General features: G+C 37.6%; 1 protein-coding gene across 1 annotated transcript in view; it reads left to right on the top strand.

Moving 5' to 3' along the window:
• Positions 1-22,208, top strand: part of TTC12 (tetratricopeptide repeat domain 12) — a 153,191-nt gene that overhangs the window by 107,719 nt on the left and 23,264 nt on the right. Inside the window, exons 9-14 of the mRNA XM_053689834.1 lie at positions 3,363-3,423; positions 8,214-8,402; positions 11,898-11,967; positions 12,967-13,055; positions 15,588-15,756; positions 18,424-18,516. Coding sequence (XP_053545809.1) covers positions 3,363-3,423; positions 8,214-8,402; positions 11,898-11,967; positions 12,967-13,055; positions 15,588-15,756; positions 18,424-18,516 — 671 coding nt within the window. The remainder of the gene's footprint in view (positions 1-3,362; positions 3,424-8,213; positions 8,403-11,897; positions 11,968-12,966; positions 13,056-15,587; positions 15,757-18,423; positions 18,517-22,208) is intronic.

Raw genomic sequence — 22,208 nt, 5'->3', positions numbered from 1 at the left:
TGTACATATATCTTCTAAATATAACTCTGTTATAATTTGAGCAATATATTTAAGTATAAATTTGGAATTTGGAATGCACTTACATATATACAATGTACTTACATATAAACAATGCACTTACATATATACAATGTACTTACATATAAACAATGCACTTACATATATACAATGTACTTACATATAAACAATGCACTTACATATATACAATGCACTTACATATATACAATGCACTTACATATTTACAATGCACTTACATATATACAATGCACTTACATATATACAATGCACTTACATATAAACAATGCACTTACATATATACAAAACAGAAAGAGAAGCAGTCTGCCAGAATGAACAGCAGCATCGATAGCTTGTTCTATGGTCCAGTTATCACCTAGGAGTAGCTTCTTTCTGCCCAATTGTGCTTTTCACAGAGGAAAACTTTCCTGTAGTAGAGCAGTATGATCCTGCCGACATGGTCAGTCCAGCCCGAAATACCAGGCAATTCTCCTCTGAACAAGGAAACCGGCAACCCCAACGTTTCGGCCTCCTATGTTCCTCGTCAGTGAGGTGCAGCTATATCTCTCTAAGCATGTCCACGTCTGTTTTCCCCAATCACCCTTAGGGAGACTATCCCCAGGGTCATATTTACATATGCAAAACATAAGGAACAAACAGCAACTCAATAGCTTGTTCTATGGCCCGGTTGCCACCTGGGTGTAGCTTCTTTCTGCCCAATTATGCTTATCACACATACACACGCACATATATATGTATATATATATATATGTATATATATATATATATATATATATATATATATATGTGTGTGTGTGTGTGTGTGTGTGTGTGTGTATACATATGTATTTATGTGTTTATATGTGTATTTATGTCTGAAAATAAATATATACACATATAAGCACATAAATACATACAGTTGCAAGAAAAAGTATGTGAACCCTTTGGAATGATATGGATTTCTGCACAAATTGGTCATAAAATGTGATCTGATCATCATCTAAGTCACAACAATAGACAATCACAGTCTGCTTAAACTAATAACACACAAAGAATGAACTGTTGCCATGTTTTTATTGAACACACCATGTAAACATTCACAGTGCAGGCGGAAAAAGTATGTGAACCCCCTAGACTAATGACATCTCCAAGAGCTAATTGGAGTGAGATGTCAGCCAACTGGAGTCCAATCTATGAGATGAGATTGGAGGTGTTGGTTACAGCTGCCCTGCCCTATAAAAAACACACACCAGTTCTGGGTTTGCTTTTCACAAGAAGCATTGCCTGATGTGAATGATGCCTCGCACAAAAGAGCTCTCAGAAGACCTACGATTAAGAATTGTTGACTTGCATAAAGCTGGAAAGGGTTATAAAAGTATCTCCAAAAGCCTTGCTGTTCATCAGTCCATGGTAAGACAAATTGTCTATAAATGGAGAAATTTCAGCACTGCTGCTACTCTCCCTAGAAGTGGCCGTCCTGTAAAGATGACTGCAAGAGCACAGCGCAGACTGCTCAATGAGGTAAAGAAGAATCCTAGAGTCTCAGCTAAATACTTACAAAAGTCACTGGCAAATGCTAACATCCCTGTTAGCGAATCTATAATACGTAAAACACTAAACAAGAATGTATTTCATGGGAGGATACCACAGAGGAAGCCACTGCTGTCCAAACAAAACATTGCTGCACGTTTACAGTTTGCACAAGAGCACCTGGATGTTCTACAGCAGTACTGGCAAAATATTCTGTGGACAGATGAAACCAAAGTTGAGCTGTTTGGAAGAAACACACAACACTATGTGTGGCGAAAAAGAGGCACAGCACACCAACATCAAAACCTCATCCCAACTGTGAAGTATGGTGGTGGGGGCATCATGGTTTGGGGCTGCTTTGCTGCGTCAGGGCCTGGACGGATTGCTATCATCAAAGGAAAAATGAATTCCCAAGTTTATCAAGACATTTTGCAGGAGAACTTAAGGCGATCTGTCTACCAGCTGAAGCTCAACAGAAGATGGGTGTTGCAACAGGACAATGACCCAAAGCATAGAAGTAAATCAACAACAGAATGGCTTAAACAGAAGAAAATACGCCTTCTGAAGTGGCCCAGTCAGAGTCCTGACCTCAACCCGATTGAGATGCTGTGGCATGACCTCAAGAAAGCGATTCACACCAGACATCCCAAGAATATTGCTGAACTGAAACAGTTCTGTAAAGAGGAATGGTAAAGAATTACTCCTGACCGTTGTGCACATCTGATCTGCAACTACAGGAAACGTTTGGTTGAAGTTATTGCTGCCAAAGGCGGTTCAACCAGTTATTAAATCCAAGGGTTCACATACTTTTTCCACCTGCACTGTGAATGTTTACATGGTGTGTTCAATAAAAACATGGCAACATTTCATTCTTTGTGTGTTATTAGTTTAAGCAGACTGTGATTGTCTATTGTTGTGACTTAGATGATGATCAGATCACATTTTATGACCAATTTGTACAGAAATCCATATCATTCCAAAGGGTTCACATACTTTTTCTTGCAACTGTATGTACACACACACACACACACACACACACATACACACATACACACACACACATACACACACATACACACACACACATACACACACACACACACACATACACACACACACACACACACACACACATACACACACACACACATGCACACACACACACACACACACACACATGCACCCACACACACACACACACACACACACACATACACACACACATACACACACACATACACACACACACACATACACACACACACACACACACACAAACATACACACACACACACACACACACACACAAACATACACACACACACACACACACACACACATACACACACACACACATACACACACACATACACACACACACATACACACACACACACATACACACACATATACACACACACACACATGCACACACACACACACACACACACACATACACACACACACATACGCCCTTTTTATGCAATATTTTTTGTAATCATCTTTATTAGATAGCATTACAATAAGTGTAACTGTACTTTGTAATGTTTTTTTGATGTGTTTTGTGACACTTTTTATTCGAGGGTAACGGTTAACCACAGCCCTGAGGTCGCGCTAAACCGCTGAGTGTCTAAATGATGCAGCTTTGATAAATGGAGCCCAATGTCTCATTCATGTTATTTTCTAATAATTTACCCTGTGCAATAATTTCCTCTCACAGATAAAGTTTTCCATATTTCTTTGTTTCTTATAATATTCAACTTCACTAACAAAGATGTAACGATCTTAATGTACCTTTTTTTTATTTTCTCCAATAGGCTCGGAAATGTTATTTGAAGATTCCAGAAATAGATTCTAGACAGGAGAAGATGGCAAAGGGTAAATTATCCTCTTGCTTAAGAAGAGATAGAGGGAAGCCTCTAATGCACATAGCTCTGTGCCGACATTCTCCAGCGGCCAAATGTAACATGATAAGTAGATACAAGAAAATGGAAATGGATTTTCTTTTCATCCAGAGACATTTTTATAAATAAAACATCTCTAGTCTTCCTTTATCATTCATAAAGCTGTGTGCTAAAGTTGTATCACGATTTTTAATCAAGATATATTTCTCTTCTACGTGTAAGGACAGATAGATAGATGATAGATAGATAGATAGACAGATAGATAGATGATAGATAGATTGATATATTGATTAATTGATTGATGTGAAATGGGACTTACTCCACAAGGGCTGTGTCTGTATCTTTGTGAATTCAGTAGCATTTATGGTCCATACCCAATAAGCACCCAGCATGCTGTTTATCAGATACAGTAAATAAATGTGCAGAAGTATATATATATATTTATTTATAAAAAAATAAACAGATATTGTGGTAGATAATTTGTTAATTGTGAGGATGAATCACTGTGAAATAGAATTTATAAGTATATAATAACTTAATAATTCCTTTATTACAACCCAAAAGTAGTTAATGTCAAATGAGAAATACTTTGTGAATTTTCTTTACTCACAGGTAGACTAATATCATCAAATGTGCCGTTTATAAAGCTAACAATGTGAAAAGTAGTAAAATAAAAAAAATCATAACGAACAAACAGATTAAAAATGTATTTTCACAATTAACAGTACAATAATTAATATATAAATATATATACAGTGTGTGTATATATAAATATGTATAAAACAAACAGTGTAACATAAGAAAGGATGTGTTTCCCTCTATGATTTATAACTTTATCAGGGACATAACACCATGGGAGTTATCTATCAAGCTCCGAAAGGAGCTTGATGGCGCGTGTTTCTGGCGAGTCTTCAGACTCGCCAGAAACAGCAGTTATGATGACGCAGCAGTCACAAAGACCGCTGCTCCATAACCCTGTCCGCCTGCTCTGAGCAGGCAGACAGACATCGCCGGAAAAAAACCCGATCGAGTACGATTGGGTTGATTGACAGCTCCCTGCTGGCAGCCTATTGGCCACGAGTCTACAGGGGGCGGCGTTGCACCAGCAGCTCTTGTGAGCTGCTGGTGCAATGCTGAATACGGCGAGCGTATTGCTCTCCGTATTCAGCGAGGTCTGGCGGACCTGATCCGCACTGTCGGATCAGGTCCGCCAGACCTTGATAAATAGAGGCCCATGTGTTTATGTGTTTGTATATATATAAAACTAATAAGGTATACCAAAGCCCCAACTATACAAAGACTGGGTCTGGACCAAATGCAATATTATCAAACGATTACAATAAAGAATGTATTGAGTACACAAATAAGTTAAAAACATGGATCCATGTATAAACAATCAAATTTATACAACAATAATAGCTAAATGAATAGTTAAAACAAATAGTTATGTAACAGATATAGCATTTAAAATTGTGCAAACATTGCTCTTAAAAATATTCCTAAAAGATTCCAAATTTGGTATAAGGCTCACAACAGAAATTCAACTTTGTGTTTACCACATACACATACACAAGTTTATACAGCAATAATAGCTAAATGAATAGTTAAAACAAATAGTTAGGTAGCAGATATGGCAATTAAAATTGTGCAAACATTGCTCTTAAAAAATATTCCTAAAAAAATCCAAATTAAGTATAAGGCTCACAACAAAAATTCAACTTTGTGTTTACCACATATACATAATTGGTGAAATATATTAGTCAGTTATATAATATTATCTAACCAATAATGTTCGCGATTTTATGCAATGCTCCTAAATATTGCCAATAGTTACTAATGTGTAAGGCTCTGAGTAAGACCTTTAACTGTGTGTTTAACACATACGCATAGTCAAGTGAAAAATATTGTGACAGCAATATGCCAATGTAAAAAATGTTGTGTGCAAAAATTAGTGTATAAAAAATATCAATGGTCAAAAAAATAGGTTGATCTTCAAAAAATGTGAATTAAGAACAAAGATTGTGAAAAATGGAAACAATTTTTTTTACAAAAACATTGTGGTGTGTTCAAATAGCGACTTATATAAATGTAAATAATAGTCCAACCGTTATATATACAATTTGTCACAAAAAGATCTTTCTCAATTAATCCACACTAAAAAGTCTGCTAAGGTCTTTAAATTTCTTTGACATTGTATTTTTAGCCTGGGGACAGTACATTTTCAGCGCTCGCACGTTAAATCTAAAGACAGCTACATACTGTCTACTGCGCTGCGTTTTCCAGTGTGTGCTTGGTCAGTTAAATATCCTAAGGCAAAAGAAATAAGGTCAATTTCACAGTTATTGCAAATAAACAAGATTTGTTAAAGAATAAATTCTTTCTTCTGGGAGCTGTGAAAGCGAACTTGCCTTCCTTTTTACTTTTATGTATCTCACTGCCGGGCAGAAATATGTTACAGCGAGCATTTAGTTACTTAGGGCCAGATTATTAGTGGAGCGCAATATATCGCTTTCGATAATACCAGTGCACGCAAATGTGAGCTGGTATTACAAGTTAGGTGCAATGCGGACGTGACCTCATGTTTGCATTGCATGGAAGCATTGCGGTCACAAGAGCGCGCTTCCATAGGCTCCAATGGGAGTCTCGTTCTCATGCCCTGCGACACACCATGAGAACTAGTGCAGTGAAGGGGATAAGTCGCGCAGCAATGGACAGCAAATGTAAATATATATGTATATGCTTAATATTCAGAGCCCTAATTGGTACCGTGAGCTTGTGGTAGAAATAACCAGACAAGATAGCGCTCCACTTGTAATCTAGCATTTAATAAGCTACAAAGAGAATGTAATACACACAGCTGATAGCTTCATAACGCTGCTCACATACAGCGGCATTCAGAACGATCAGACGTGCGAGTGTGCAGTTTGTTACCATTTTCACTCATATGGGTCAAGCCCTACTGTCATACTTGTTATAAAAGAGAAGCTACAAATCACCATGACCTGTAATTCATGTGTATAGGGATGTGTTGCATAATAATAACAAATCCAGTGCTACACATGAGAATAATGTAGAAGAATTTTTTTAATAATAATTGATTGGATAGAACAAGACATAAAGATAATCACTTGATTACCCATTCCCCAGTTTTGCATAACCAGCACTGTTATATGAATACACCTTTTACCTCTGTGATTACCTTGTATCTAAGCCTCTGCAAACTGCCCCTTATCTCAGTTATTTTGAAAGACTTGCATTTTGGCCAATCAGTGCTGACTCATAAATAACTCCACAGGACTGAGCACTATCTTTATCTATATCACACACATGAACTAGCATAAGATTTGTCTTTCAAGGTCTTAGACATTAGCATATGAGATTACTTAGGTTTAGCCTTCAACAAAGAATACCAAGGGAACAAAGAAAGTTGTTTAAAATTGCATGCCCTATCTGAATCATGAAAGTTTAATTTTGACTCTTCTGTCCCAACATTCCACTCAGGATTTTCAGGAGCTTGCATCTGTCTTTAGTCATATTGCAGCAGTGTTTGCAACATTGTTTGTAGCAATGAAATACATAGAAGCAACCTTTACTGCCATAGAGTATTAAAGACACATGCACGCTCCTAAGCTCCTCTCACTCTACCTAGGTTTACTCTTTAACAAAGGATGCCAAGGGAGCAAATAAAATTTGGTAATTGAAATAAATTGGAAAGTTGTTTAAAATTTAAATAATTTGAATCATGAACATTTCATTTAGATTTTTACTGTCCTTTAATATATAAAAATAACAATGGTTATATCTTTGTGTTAGTAATGTGTAAGGTATTCTGGGTTTTAGGGAAAAAAAACACTATTTTATGTATCGTATTGTTACAGTTATATGTAACTATTGCTGTTGTATGCTCAGATGAAGATAAATTGCCATAAAACACTAGATATGTTTGTGTGTTTGTTCAGCAGTCTTGGTTTTGTTAGCTTCTACATTGGACTTACCCTGTAAACAAATAAAGAATGTTTATAGTGATTAGGTTTTGTTTGACAGACTCTTTGTTAGTACCGCTGCTGGAGGTGTAACACATTGCCCTTATTGTTTCCTGCAACAATCTACCCATGTGGAGAACTCTGTTGATTTGGTGATTTTTGACTACACAGATTTGCTGCTGTGCAGGAGTTTGAGTCTGATAATGTTCAGGATCTCTTTTATTGAAAGAACAGTAAAGTCAAAATTAAACTTTCATGTCAGATAGAGCCTGTAATTCTTTATGCTTTTCCAATTTACTTGTATTTTCACATTTGCTTAATTTGCTTGGTATGCTTTGGTGCAAATTGCAGAAATGACCATGTGCAACAAAGACGACACAAGCTCCTTACTGGTAAGAGTAGCTTGGGATGAGTAATGTAAAAATAAGGTATTTTAAGTGCCTTCCATGTTCCATTAGTTTTTACTTTGAGGACTGGGAGACTGCAGGACAGTCTATATGAGCCAGGGCTGGGATCTGGCCAGTGCTTGGGGTGAGGTTGGCAACTCTAGTAATGGACTCAGTTTGGGGACAGACTTATTAGAACAGGTTCCCTAACAGTGAAACAGCAATTCCAAATGTAACCTTATTGGAATATTAGACTCAATTTAAATAATCTCTAAATGCCAGAGGTTACACTGAATGAAGGTATATGCACAAACAACCAACATGTTAACGTTACCCCTTTATAGCAGTTTCAGAAGTGATTGTGTTAATACTGTGTACGTTTTCTCCTTTAATAGATTACCTTAACCAGGTGGACTTTCAGGAGAGGAAGGAGTGTGAGGAGCAGGCGGCACGGGCTGAGTTTGATGCAGGAAGTGAAGAGGCTGTGTCTGTGGTTCAGCTTCTCCAGAAACTCTCCAGAGCAGATCAGATTGAGCTGTATTATTCTGGAGGCATCAAATTCCTGAATAAAGCCATAAAGGACTGTGAGTTCTATTTCTTTTAAGATGTGAGAATGAGCATATTACCTACTGTAGAACACCAAGATAACTGTTTACATATTTTATTTTCTCATTGTTAAAGACCCCTCCCATACTCAGCTCATACTAATTTAACCAGATTGTTGTTTTGTATAAAAATCACACTTTTAAACTATGACATCAATATACAAATTAAGTGCAATCATCTAAATGTTATAGGAATAAAAAAAAAACTTTTTATGCAGTTGAGCAATAAATTAACATACTAGGTAATTGTGAATAACTTCTGAATACATTAACACTTCGCTGCAAATATTATTCAACGACCAAACTCTTCAAGCTCTGCTACTACAATTCAGACTTGTTACTGGAGCAGACTCCGCTATTCACTGACATCAGCAAGACTTGTTTTGCATTATGTTATCCTATCACCTCTGCTGATGCCATTTATGCACAGATAGGGTTATGAAGTATGCACGGTGCACTGCCAGTTCTCACAATTAGAAACCCCACAATATTCAGAGTTAAAATACAGGAGGCAAAATAAAGAATTAAGGTATATTGTAATGTTTTTTTTTGCAATTGCCGAGCATCTGAGCTACTATACAATGTTTTGTGTGTGATTGTAGTGTGTGTTCTTTATGTTGTAGTAACATGACAGTAATGCATTTAGCAAGTATTGCCCTAGATACAATAAAACCCATTAGTGAAATTAATATCTCATGGGGAAAAATTGCAGCTAGAAAATTGTGGAATTTAAAAAGATTTTGTACCTGCTCCTTGTTGTGTCCGCAAGTCACTCTCCATTATTATCAAATGGTTATTTTTGACTTGTGCAATGACAGATAGGGCTCCATTTATTATAAGGCAGGGGCCAATCATGTGCAAGAGGGGGCTGTCCATCATCCCAATCGGATCTGATCAGGATGATTAAAATCCACCACACTTAAGGCCAGATTATAAGTGGTGCGCTAATTAACACTCTCGCTCAAGCGTTAATTGTGCTGGAAGTAAGCTTTTTGCATGCGTCTGTTTACACTTGTATTATGAGTTCAAAGTAAACTGCTTTTGTTTGCGCGCTAACCCGATGAGCGCAAAAAGCCGAAATTAGAATATCACATGCACTTTCACGTATTCCCCCATAGACGTCAATGGAGAAAAAAGTGCAAGAAACCTCTCACGATATCCCGATCGCAAATCCTCATGTGCGCTAACCTGACATAAAAATATCAATATTTCACATTCCAATGTTCTTCACATAGAAGAATAAGTTTTATTTATTTATAAATATTTCTACATATATCTGATGTTTTTTTTTGTACAATATTTATCTATACCTACAGTATATACACATGAATATATATAGGTTTAGATATATACAGATATATGTAGGAATATCTATTTATAAATACATAGAACATATTCTGCTATGTGCAGAACATTGGAATGTGACATATTTACATTTAATACACAGTATAAAACTTTATTAAATATGAATATTGCATAAATATGTTTTTTCATTTCATCTACTTGACTGTGTAGCTATGTCTGTAAATATATATGCACATATAAATACATACTTAGACATGCATATGTAAGTATCTCTATGTTAAAGCCCTTTGCAGCCTTTTTTTCTAATACCTGAGACTTCGGGGCATATGTATCAAGCTCCGTATGGAGCTTGATGTCCCGTGTTTCTGGCGAGCCTGCAGGCTCGCCAGAAACAGCAGTTATGAAGCAGCGGTCACAAAGACCGCTGCTCCATAACCTGTCCGCCTGCTCTGAGCAGGCGGACAGACATCGCCGGAAATCAACCCGATCGAGTACGATCGGGTTGATGGACACCCCCCTGTTGGCGGCCGATTGTCCGCGAGTCTGCAGGGGGCGGTGTTGCACCAGCAGCTCTTGTGAGCTGCTGGTGCAATGCTGAATACGGTGAGCGTATTGCTCGCCGTATTCAGCGAAGTCTGGCGGACCTGATCCGCACTGTCGGATCAGGTCCGCCAGACTTTCATAACTTGGGGCCTTCATATCTTTAAACCTTTATAACTTTTGTGTGCAATATTTTTTAAAATAATTTTTATTATATGGCGTTATTATGAGTATTGTGTACTTTGTAATGTAGTTTTGATGTCTTTTGTGCAACTTTTTAGTTTTCAGAAACAGTTACCAGAGCTCTGAAGTTGTGGTAAGAATTCTCACGTAAATGGGGATATCGCTCAAGCGATCGCGTTTACTTTCAACTTGCAATATGATTGATAAGCCCGATGAGCGCTAACACTCGCAATAAACCCCTTATCATTTGCACGCAAACATGTGCTCCACTCCTAATCTGGCCCTTAAAGGGATATGTAGCCTAAAAAATATATTTCATGTTTCGCAAAGAGCATGCAATTTTAAACAACTTTCTAATTTATTTCTATTATCAATTTTTCTTCATTCTCTTGGAATCTTTTATTGAATAGCAAGGATGTAAGCTTAGGAGCCGGCCAATTTCTGGAGAATTATATGGCAGCAGTTTTACAAGAATTGTATCCATTTGCAAGCGCACTAGGTGGCAGCACCATTTCCTGTCATGTAGTGCTCCAGGTGCTACTTGGGTATCTCTTTTACAACGATATGATTTGTCTGAATCAGAAAATAAAACGTTTGGGTTTCGTATTCCTTTAAGAACTCTGCTACTTAAAGGGACAGTCTAGTCAAAATTAAACTTTCATGATTCAGATAGAGGAGCAATTTTAAGCAACTTTCTAATTTACTCCTATTATCAATTTCTCTTTGAATCTTTCTATGAATGTAAGCGTAGAAGCCGGCCCATTTTTGTTTCAGCACCTGGGTAGCGCTTGCTGATTGGTTGGTTACATTTAGCCACCAATCAGAAAGCGCTACCCAGGTGCTAAACCAAAAATGGGCCGGCTCTTACGCTTACATTTCTGCTTTTTCCAATAAAGATACCAAGAGAATGAAAAAAAAATTGATAACAGGAGTAAATTAGAAAGTTGCTAAAAATTGCTGCTCTATCGGAATCATGAAAGTTTAATTTTGACTAGACTGTCCCTTTAACTAGCGTTTCATGCTTGCTCACGCGAACCTGATACACGGGGGCTCTATAGCTGCTATCACAGCTTGATAAATAGAGCCCATAGAACGTTTTTATTAATATGACCTCTTGGTGTCTTTTAGTGAAACAGCTGGAGCATGAAAAGTTTAATTTTGACTAGACTGTCCCTTTAACTAGCGTTTCATGCTCACTCACGCAAACCTGAAACATGGGGGCTCTATAGCTGCTATCACAGCTTGATAAATAGAGCCCATAGAACGTTTTTATTAATATGACCTCTTGGTGTCTTTTAGTGAAACAGCTGGAGCATGAAAAGTTTAATTTCGTTCCTTTTCACTTTTATTTCTGAGGTGAATGATGGTCCTAAAGTGTGATGTTATCCAGTGGAATATATTGTTTATAAAACTCTCTACAGCATTTCTCTTTGTCATGTTTTGTAGGTACAGGACAGACATTATTCAGAACAAATAATGGCTTCAGCATCATAGGAGACAATAAAGTTATAAAACGGTAAGAATGGGGAGCTTTAACCGACACTCAGTCCAGGAACCATCTGCCTTTAAATTGCTCTGTGGCGTTGATTGTGGGGCAAAGCATTGACCACTTAAAGAATCATATGAAGGAGATTCTTTTCTGGTTTAAAAGGCTCTTTTCTTTCTAAAATCATCTTTACTAAATGTTATATCATGTAAAGAGAGTAAAGAATACAATTAAAGGGACAGTCAACTCCAATTTTTGAATCTTTAAAAAGATAGATAATCCCTTTATTACTCATTCCACAGTTTTGCATAAACAACACTGTAATATAAATATACTTTTTTACCTCTGTGGTTAGCTTGTATCTAAGCTACTGCAGACTGCCCCCTGATCACATGACTATTTATTTATTATCTATTGACTTGCATTTTAGCCAATTAGTGTTGTTTCGTGCACAACTCCACGGGAAACATATCTAAACGACCCACATAAACTAACAGTCGCCTGTTGTGAAAAGCTAATAAAAAAGCATGTGAACATGGGGCTGTCTGTAGTGGCTTAGAAACAGGAAGACATTTAGAAGTTTAAAGGTTATAAAGTATATTAATATAAAAGCGCTGTTTATGCAAAACTGGGGAATGGATAGTAAAGGCATTATCTATCTTTTTAAACAATACCAATTTTGGTGTTGACTGCCCCTTTACACATGTGAAAAAAATAGTTTTGTATGAAAAATGCCCAATAAATCCTGTTTATATGTTGTTGAAACTGTAACCAGAGTATAGACGCTAAGTAGTTGATAGGGGGCACTCTCATAATTGTAAGGGTGAGTTGGAACAACCAATAAAACAAGTTTATTCTGCACAAAAATATCAGTTTGAAAACAAATTTTAATCTGTTTTAGCAAACCCTCTCTTCATATCTCTAATACCACAGTGCTTATCCAAGTATACAAGAGGTTAAACAAAATACATTTTAGCCTAGAGAATAATAAAGCAATTAACCTTTTTTTTTTCTTTTTTTTTTTTTTAGGTGCATGTTCACAACAAGCGCAGACCCTGTGGGTACAGATCTGTGTCTCTCTGTCCTTAATCTGTGGAAAACAATCTGCAATAAGAATGGTAACTGATACATTTAAAAAAATATATATTTTAAAAGGGTTAAAAAAAAATCAAATATTTGGGTGAATGAATTGAATTACGGAGATAAAATGAACACACTAGGGGGCCTATTTATGAAGGTGCGAGCGGACAAGATCCGATATTGCGGATCATGTCCGCTACACATCCATAAATGCCGACAGCATACGCTCTCAGCATTTATCATTGCACCAGCAGTTCTTGTGTACTGCTGGTTCAATGCCGCCTCCTGCAGATTCGGGTGTCAATCAACCCGATCGTATTCGATCGGTTTGATTTCTGGCGATTTCTATCCGCGGCCTCAGAAAGGGCGGACAGGTTATGGAGCAGCGGTCTGAAGGCTCGCCGGAAACACGGGGCATCATGCTCCGTACAGAGCTGGATAAATATGCCCCCAGGTGTCATCTGAAATAGCAAACAACATAGCTGATTTTATTCATGTTAAGACAAAACTCAGGCAACTATAAAGCTTACACAAATGATGACCCTCAGGTCATTATACCGCTATAGCGAATCATGTCCATCCTGCATCGATAAATGCAGACAGCATACGCTGTTAGCATTTAACATTGCACAAGCAGTTCTGGTGACCTGCTTGTGCAATGCCACCCTCTGCACATTCGCGACCAATCGGCCGCTTGCAGGGGGTGTCAATCAACCCAATCGTATACCATTGGGCAGCTTGCTGTCTGCCTCAGAGGCGGCAGATGAGTTAAGGAGCAGCGGTCTTAAGACCGCTGCTTTTTATCTCCTGTTTCTGGCAAGTCTAAAGGCTTGCGTGGAAACAGCTGTTTTCAGGGCCATTTGGTCCTTAATTAATCAGCCCCTCAGTCTTGACTTATGAATAAAGTCTTTATTTCTATTAGGTTTTTTCATTAATACGAGAATGTACACAAATAGTTAAAACAAACAAAAAAGTGTGCAATTAACTACAATCTAAGATAAAACATGTATGTACTAATATACAATATATATATAAAGAAGAAAATATAACCTTTATAGATAAATATGCAACACTATTATATTCTAAACATATAAACCCTCCAGGGCTAAAAAATAAGATCCAGATATATTATCACTGTAGTATAAATGCTATAAAAGGCAAAGAACCGTCCACTTTCCTGGCCAAAAACAGGACATATTGACAACATTTAGGGGCTTTTCCAAATTGCCATAAAAGCACCCAACAGACTAGTACACAAAATATAAAAATGACCACATAGTCTGGCCCCTATACAGGCTTTTGCCAAGTTAGAATAAGGCCAAATGAAACCTTAGCTACCGTTGAGCTAAGGCTATCTGCTCTGGCGAAATTATTTAAATATCTTGTGAGTACTGAGAGGTCCCTTAAAGAATTTTAGAAGGGTAAGAATTGTTCATCTCGCTATGCAGGTGCTGGATGTGAGGTTGAAACACATAAATTACAATATAATGCTAAAAAACAAAACCATTTTGTGTGATTTCTTTCCATGATGGTGAGGTTTTGACCAACAGGCCCTTAATTTTAACTCCTGCGTATTCAGAAACAAACAAGCCAGAGTTGCATGGATATGAGTCTTTTTATTTAGAGACTGGTAAAATATGGTTAAATAAAACCCTCATCCTGCAGGAATAAGGTTGTAAATGCACTTACGCATTTCGGCACTTGCCTTACTTATAGATCTCCAGGCCTTCTGTATAAAAACGCAATTGTTGATGAAATATAGGTGAATGTTTTGTTCCAGCTTTAATAACTTGACCCTATAGTATTATGCAAGTTATGAAGTCATCAGGCCAAAATGTATGTTTTATTTATTAATTAAAGTGATAGTAAATACTAGTGTTTGTGAAATGCTAGGATTTACCAGTGCAGCAAAAAAGGGAACTTTCATTCATGAAGTATAAAATACTTCATGCTGAAAGTTCCTTTATTTTTTTTGCATCGTTCGCCACGCTGAGCGCCTCAGGCTGCCCATGGCAGAATGCTATTTTATCACTGAGGTGATCTTAGCCAATAGCATGCTAGCTATCTGGCATAATGCCAGCTGGGGTGCACAGCTATTGGCTAAGAGATGTAAATGTCACCTCATTGAGAAAATAGTGCTCTGCTGCGGGTGGCAAACTCTGCAGACAAATAAAGGAACTTTCAGCATGAAATATTTTATACTTCATGACTGAAATTCCCCTTTATTTGTTGCACTGGTAAATCCTAGCATTTCACAAACACTTTTATTTACCATCACTTTCAGGCTAGTTGTATTTAATTCAAAGTTTCATTGTCTATTCGGTAATAGTGATTTTAAATCTTGTTATCACCTTTCCATTACATCACCCTTTTTGAGATACGAACAGCTGTTTTTGTTCATATTTTGTGTGTTGTGGAGTATAAATACATAAACTTATTATTATTATCAGGTATTTGTAGAGCGCCAACAGATTCCGCAGCGCTGAAACATAACAAACACTAATAATTATGCACCAAAGCTTTTAGGGTTGAGCAAACACCTCACATCAGTTTATTATTTTCACCAATAGAAGTGAACCAGCAGATATTTATCAGCAACCCAGATACAAACAAGGAAATCATTTCACTACTGTCCTCGGAAATTCCTGATATTCAATTCCAGACCTTGGCACTCTTGAGTATATTCACCATGTCAGAAAGAGGAAGCGCTCTAATGCTGAAAAACATAGACCCATGCAGGTAGGTTTTTGGCATTTGTTGCTCTAGAGTACAATTAAAAGGACATAGAAGTGATTGTAAAAAATTTTATGGATAACGTTAAATGAATGGGAAAAAAAACTATTATCTCTGCCAGTGCAAAACAAAGAGGCTTAACAAATGTGAAGGATCTAAACTGCTTTATTTATTCATGCTATGCAGTTCATCTTTGTTATGCTTGGCACTGCATTATTTTTTGACCCTTTGGAAGTTTTCATGTAGAATTGCTGAGCTGCGCCAACAAAATGATTGCTAAAAGGGACATTGGGTGGGGTGGTGCATGAAATTAAAAGGGACATACAGTTGTACAGCCCTAGTATAAAAATAACCCTTTATGTCCTTATAAAATAAATACCCAAAAAGTTAATATTTGAAATGACTCCCCATTATGTATTTCTCCTAGGGAACTGAATTAAAGGAGCCATACAGTAGAGTTGCCTAATCAACAAATGCATAACAACAAGACATTGCAATAGCATTTATTCTGAATTTTAAATGAGCAGTGAATTTTTTTTCTGCCAAATTTCAAAATTTGCTTTTTTCCCTCCCCTGTACCATGTGACAGCCATCAGCCAATCACAGAACGCATATACATATATACTGTGAACTCTTGCAAATGCTCAGTAGGAGAAAAAAATGTTAATATAAAAAGATTGTGCACAGTTAATAATATAAGTAAAACTGCATGCTGTGTCTGAATTATAAACGTTTAGTTTTGACTTTAGTGTCTCATTAAACCTTATATTTATCATGGACATGAAAGAGCACTATTTAATCATTTAATAATCTTTCACATAAAAACGTTAAGATAAACTGTTTATTTTTATGAGTGAGAGAGAGCGTATTTGTGCAGTGAAACTGAAATCTGATTTTAGAAGAAAAATCAACTTTCAGTTCAGTAAAATGTATGTTCTTATGTTGAGTTTTATTGACTTACATTTTGAGTAACGTGTTCGATAGAAGAAATGGCAAGGGAAATGTTGTTCTTCTGTTTGAGTATGATATTGTAAGGCATTTGTCCATCCAAAGTATATAGACTCTCGTTGTGAATGAAAAACGCACAAATCCTATGTAATAATAATCATACAGTCAATTCTCATACTAAAATACAATATACAATCTTATCTGTATGAAATAGGGATACAATTTGCTTAACTTTTTAATATTTTTCCAGTTTTTACCATTATTTGGAAAGAAAAGAAGATAAAAATACACAAATACAGATATATTTGTAAACCACTGGTAACTTTTTCATTGCAGCTAAACCTAGGTAGGCTCAAATGCTAATTTCTAAGCCCTTGATGGCCGCCTTTTATCTGAATGCATTTGACAGTTATTCACAGCTAGAGGACATCAGTTCATGTGTGCCATATAGAAAATATTGTGCTCACGCAAGTGGAGTTACTTTAGAGGGGGCACTGATTGGCTAAAATGCAAGTCTGTCATAAGAACTGAAATAAGGGGCAGTTTGCAATGGCTTAGATACAAGGTAATCACAGAGGTAAAAAGTATATAAATATAACTGTTTATGCAATAAATAACAATAACAATTCTGGAGTAGACTGTCCCTTTAACACCTAATGAGTCCCCGATGTGTGATCTGTGGATATTCATGCCAATTTGCTGTTTTCTCATTAGAACAGTAGCATTAATAATCCCCTTGACATTCTCACATTGGAATATTTCTGTTCTATTAATATTAACATTCAAATATCAAATTCTATAATTTAAAGGGATAGTCTAGTCAAAATGAAACTTTCATTATTCAGATAGAGCAGACGATTTTAAGCAACTTTTTAATTTACTCCATTTATCAAATTTTCTTCGTTCTCTTGGTATCTTTATTTGAAAAAGCAAAAATGTAAGCATAGGAGCCGGCCCATTTTTGGTTTAGCACCTGGGTAGCACTTTCTGATTGGTGTCTAAATGTAGCCACCAATCAGCAAGCGCTACCCAGGTGCTAAACTAAAAATGGGCCGGCTTCTAAGCTTCCATTCAAATTAAGATACCAAGAGCACACTCTATCTGAATTATGAAAGTTTCATTTTGACTAGACTATTCCTTTAAATATGGAATATAGCATTTACAACTACATTTAAATGCTCGTTCTTGTAGACTCACATTAAGGACTTTGAGAATCAGCATTTTAAGGGACATTTTACTCACAAATCTTACATATGGAGCAGTTTTTAATTTTTTTTTGCCTGAAAAATGTGAAATATAACATTTTAAATTCAAAATAATACAGCAATATCAGTTGTATACATCCTACTAATGTTATGCAACTCTATACCTATCAGCCAATCAGTATTAGCAGGAAGTACCAGTAAGCTTTACCAGGAAGTATCAACCAGTAAATTATGATGCTGCTGTATTAGATTCAAATTAAATTAAAAAAAAAAACCTTTTAGAGAAAATAATTTGAATTACTGTTCTTTCATAAGGATGATATAATATTTTCCAGTACAATATTGATTTAATAATTGACGATTCTATTGATTATATGGAAAATGAACATTTGTTTGCATAAAAATATTAAATCCTTGCCAGGCATTATTGTAACATATCTAATAAATAAATATTCCACATTAACATTTTGGTCTAACTGTATGTTGGTTTTCTGATGCTATTGATATATAATATTTTCAGCCTACTGCAAAGTCTCCTGCAATATGTGACTCTAAGGGATGGAAGAGCAAATGACGCCATCACCATATTAAACTGCCTCACACTGGAGGAAAGGTACAGTAGCTGCAGATATAAGTCATTGTGAATATACACCTCTGAAAAATGTTCTAAGATCACTGTTTTTCAACCTGAATTCTGTGCCCCTACAAGACCACTCTCTTCCAATCTAAGTTCCATGCCACCTCCAAGATCATTCTCTTCCTATCTGAGTTCCATGCCACCTCCAAGATCATTCTCTTCCTATCGGAGTTCCATGCCACCTCCAAGATCATTCTCTTCCTATCAGAGTTCTGTGCCACCTCCAAGATCATTCTCTTCCTATCTGAGTTCCATGCCACCTCCAAGATCATTCTCTTCCTATCGGAGTTCCATGCCACCTCCAAGATCATTCTCTTCCTATCGGAGTTCCATGCCACCTCCAAGATCATTCTCTTCCTATCAGAGTTCTGTGCCACCTCCAAGATCATTCTCTTCCTATCTGAGTTCCATGCCACCTCCAAGATCATTCTCTTCCTATCGGAGTTCCATGCCACCTCCAAGATCACTCTCTTCCTATCTGAGTTCCGTACCACCTATTATAATTGAAAAATGATAGGCTCTAATTTGTTAGAGTATGTACTTTTGACTAGCAAACTTCACCTCTATGGCCTCGATTTATCAAAGTCTGGCAAACCTGATCTGCCAGTGCGGATCATGTCTGCCAGACCTCGCTGAATACGGAGAGCAATAGGCTCTCTGTATTCAGCATTGCACCAGCAGCTCACAAGAGCTGCTGGTGCAACGCCGCCCCCTGAAGAATCGCGGCCAATCGTCCACCAGCAGGGGGGTGTCAATCAACCCGATCGTACTCGATCGGGTTGAATTGCGGTGATTCCTGTCTGCCTGCTCAGAGCAGGCAGACAGGGTTATGGAGCAGCAGTCTTTAGACCGCTGCTTCATAACTTGTGTTTCTGGCAAGTTTGAAGACTCGCCAGAAACACGGCCCTTCAAGCTCCATACTTGATAAATATGGGCCTATGTGTTTAACCCCCTCAAAGAAGTTAAAGACATAGTAGAAGTGCCACTCAGAACCCATAGAGCACTGCTAGTCTGGAGCAGAAACTGCCATTGATCCAATTAGCAGTGCTTGGTGCATGATCCAATTGTGTAACTAGCCCTCCAGATTGGGTCAGCAGCAGTTTTACACTCAGGAGTGCTGTACGGGTCCTGAAGCGGCTAAACACATAGGGCAAGATTTAAAGTAGCGCATCATGAGTTTTCCACACGCAATGTGGTCTTTTCACAATCAATTTCCATTGCACATGTATTACAAGTCTTGAAAAATTGTGATTGTGCGCGCGCATTCGCTTTTACGCAACAATCCTTTTTGCGCGCGAAGAGCTCTAGTTAACAGCTTTGCGCAACAAAAAAGTTTCAAGAAAATCTACAAAAAAAACATTACAAAGCGCAGTTACAATCAGCAAAGAGAAAAGGCTCACTTGCAAAACAGTCCTGAATGTAAGGCTTTAAACATATAAATATAAAATAAGCATAAAGTGTTAGTGGCTTTTATGCAAGAGTCAAATAAGTAACATAGGCTGTGCAAAGAGTTATTAAGATGTCAGGCTAGTTGCAAACAAGTAAGTCTGTTAGTGCAGGAGAATTTCAAACTGCTAAAGCATAAATGGTAAAACAGCCTTCCAATTAGACTGTCACTCCGGTACTAGTCACCTCCCTGCTTCGCCTTTCTCATTTAGAGGTGCAAAGTGAGCCGCCCGGGTCCTGGGGAAATTCTTATCTGGGATCCCCTTTGTTCAGAAATAGCAGACATATATGGCTTTGGCATTGCTTTTTGGTAATTAGAAGGCCGCTAAATGCCGCTGCGTACCACACTTGATCCCCTTTTACCCCAAACCTCCCTGATCCCCCCCAAACAGCTCTCTAACCCTCCCCCCTCTAAATATTTGTTGCCATCTTAGGCACTGGCAGCTGTCTCCAAATACCCAGTTTGCCTCAATTTATGCATATTTTTAAAAAATACTGTAGCTGCCCCCCCTTCATTACCCACCCTCCCAGATCCCTTTCCCACAATGGATTCCACATAGGATCCCCCTTATTGCCATTCCTCCCTCCTTCCCCCTTACTTTCCGGCTTTTTTTCTCTCCTATCTGTGTAGCGTGGTGTAGCAGTCCTGCCCTCCTCCCGCCCCCTCCAGCAATGGGCTGCCTACCCTCCTCCCTCCTTACGCTCCCACCCACCAATGATCGGCACCACCGCTGTCACCACAGAGTAGTCCTCTCTGCATCAATAACTCTGCAAATCTATTTCTGCAGTGCCCCACTCGTGGGGCATGCAGAAATAGCGCAATCTCGCTATTTTGAGCGAGATCACAGCAGAGAAAAGCCCAGGACTGCAGCGACGTACAGGGTACATCGCTGGTACTTAAGGGCATAACGGTCAGCATCGTACGGGGTGCGATGCTGGTCGTTTAGGGGTTAAAGAATCATTCCCTGGATATCCTTCTATTAAAAAAAATATTGCAAACAAAAATTATAAGGGCTCACAAATAAGACATCTTGGGTGTTATAAAAAAATAAAAGCAGACGCAGGGATTTTACATTGAGACACAGACATATACACATACATAGAGAAACATGCATTTATATGTATAGGCATATTACATTACAATCTTATGCACATAAAACAATATCTCAGAGGGATTTTCACATATAGATCTCAATATATATATAGCCTAGCACTCACTCTTGTGCAACCATAGCCCGGGTGCAATCCTCAGAATGATAAGCAAGTTAGCTATGTGTATGGAGGGCACTCGCAGGACTTGTAGAGTAGGTAAAAGTATATAATCTTTATTATCCAAAACTAGTAGTACATCAAGCAATGTCGACGTTTCGGCCTATTCAAAGGCCTTCTTCAAGACAAATTTTTATCATCTTCAGTGCACGTAGCACATTGAAATTCCAACGGCTCCCAGTGCCTAGAAACGGGGCACTGGGAGCTACACTGATACTTTAATCACTTTAAGATCAATGTCTCGCTGTAATTGTGGGGACTGATTGCATTGTTTGTTCATTCTAACACAATTTGTGTAAGGCATCGATTACGATGTTATGTTTATTACCAGAAGTGACATAGTGCACTACATCTGGTTGGCCGGACCGGTGGAACGCAAGCAGCGATTCAGACCGGGGTTTTGGCGCCACTCACTTAGGTATGGTTTGATTGTTTGTTGTATCACTATATAAGTTTGTATATGCTCACTGCTTTGTATGCTGATGAAGGGGACCTGATCCCTGAAAACGTTTCAAATAAAGTAACTTTACTTCTTTTGTGAAAGCCCTGAGAGTGCACCTTTTTTTCGGTTGATATATATATATATAAGTAACAAAAACTTGCACTCGCTGGTCTTTTTAACACACTTTTTACTGTGAAAATATAGTGATGTTTCGGGGACAAAATATCTTCTTCCTCAGACACAGTGTAATGACATCTCATCCAATATATAGCAAACAAACATAGTAAACCCCTCCCCCCAATTAAGACAAAAAAACACCAAAAAGGAGTCATGTTAACAACCTTGTGACAATAGTAAACAAACAGTGATCATAATATTGACATATCAAGACAATATATACAAAAGCTTAATAAAAATGATCAGTGACATTATAGTAACCAAACAGCCACATTGAACCGTAATTTCATACGTACAGCAATCACAAACTGTTTAAGATTTGCATATTCAAAGG

Source organism: Bombina bombina, chromosome 8 (genome assembly GCF_027579735.1).
Source record: "Bombina bombina isolate aBomBom1 chromosome 8, aBomBom1.pri, whole genome shotgun sequence".
Classification (NCBI taxonomy): domain Eukaryota; kingdom Metazoa; phylum Chordata; class Amphibia; order Anura; family Bombinatoridae; genus Bombina; species Bombina bombina.
This window is presented reverse-complemented; position numbering and strand designations above follow the sequence as displayed.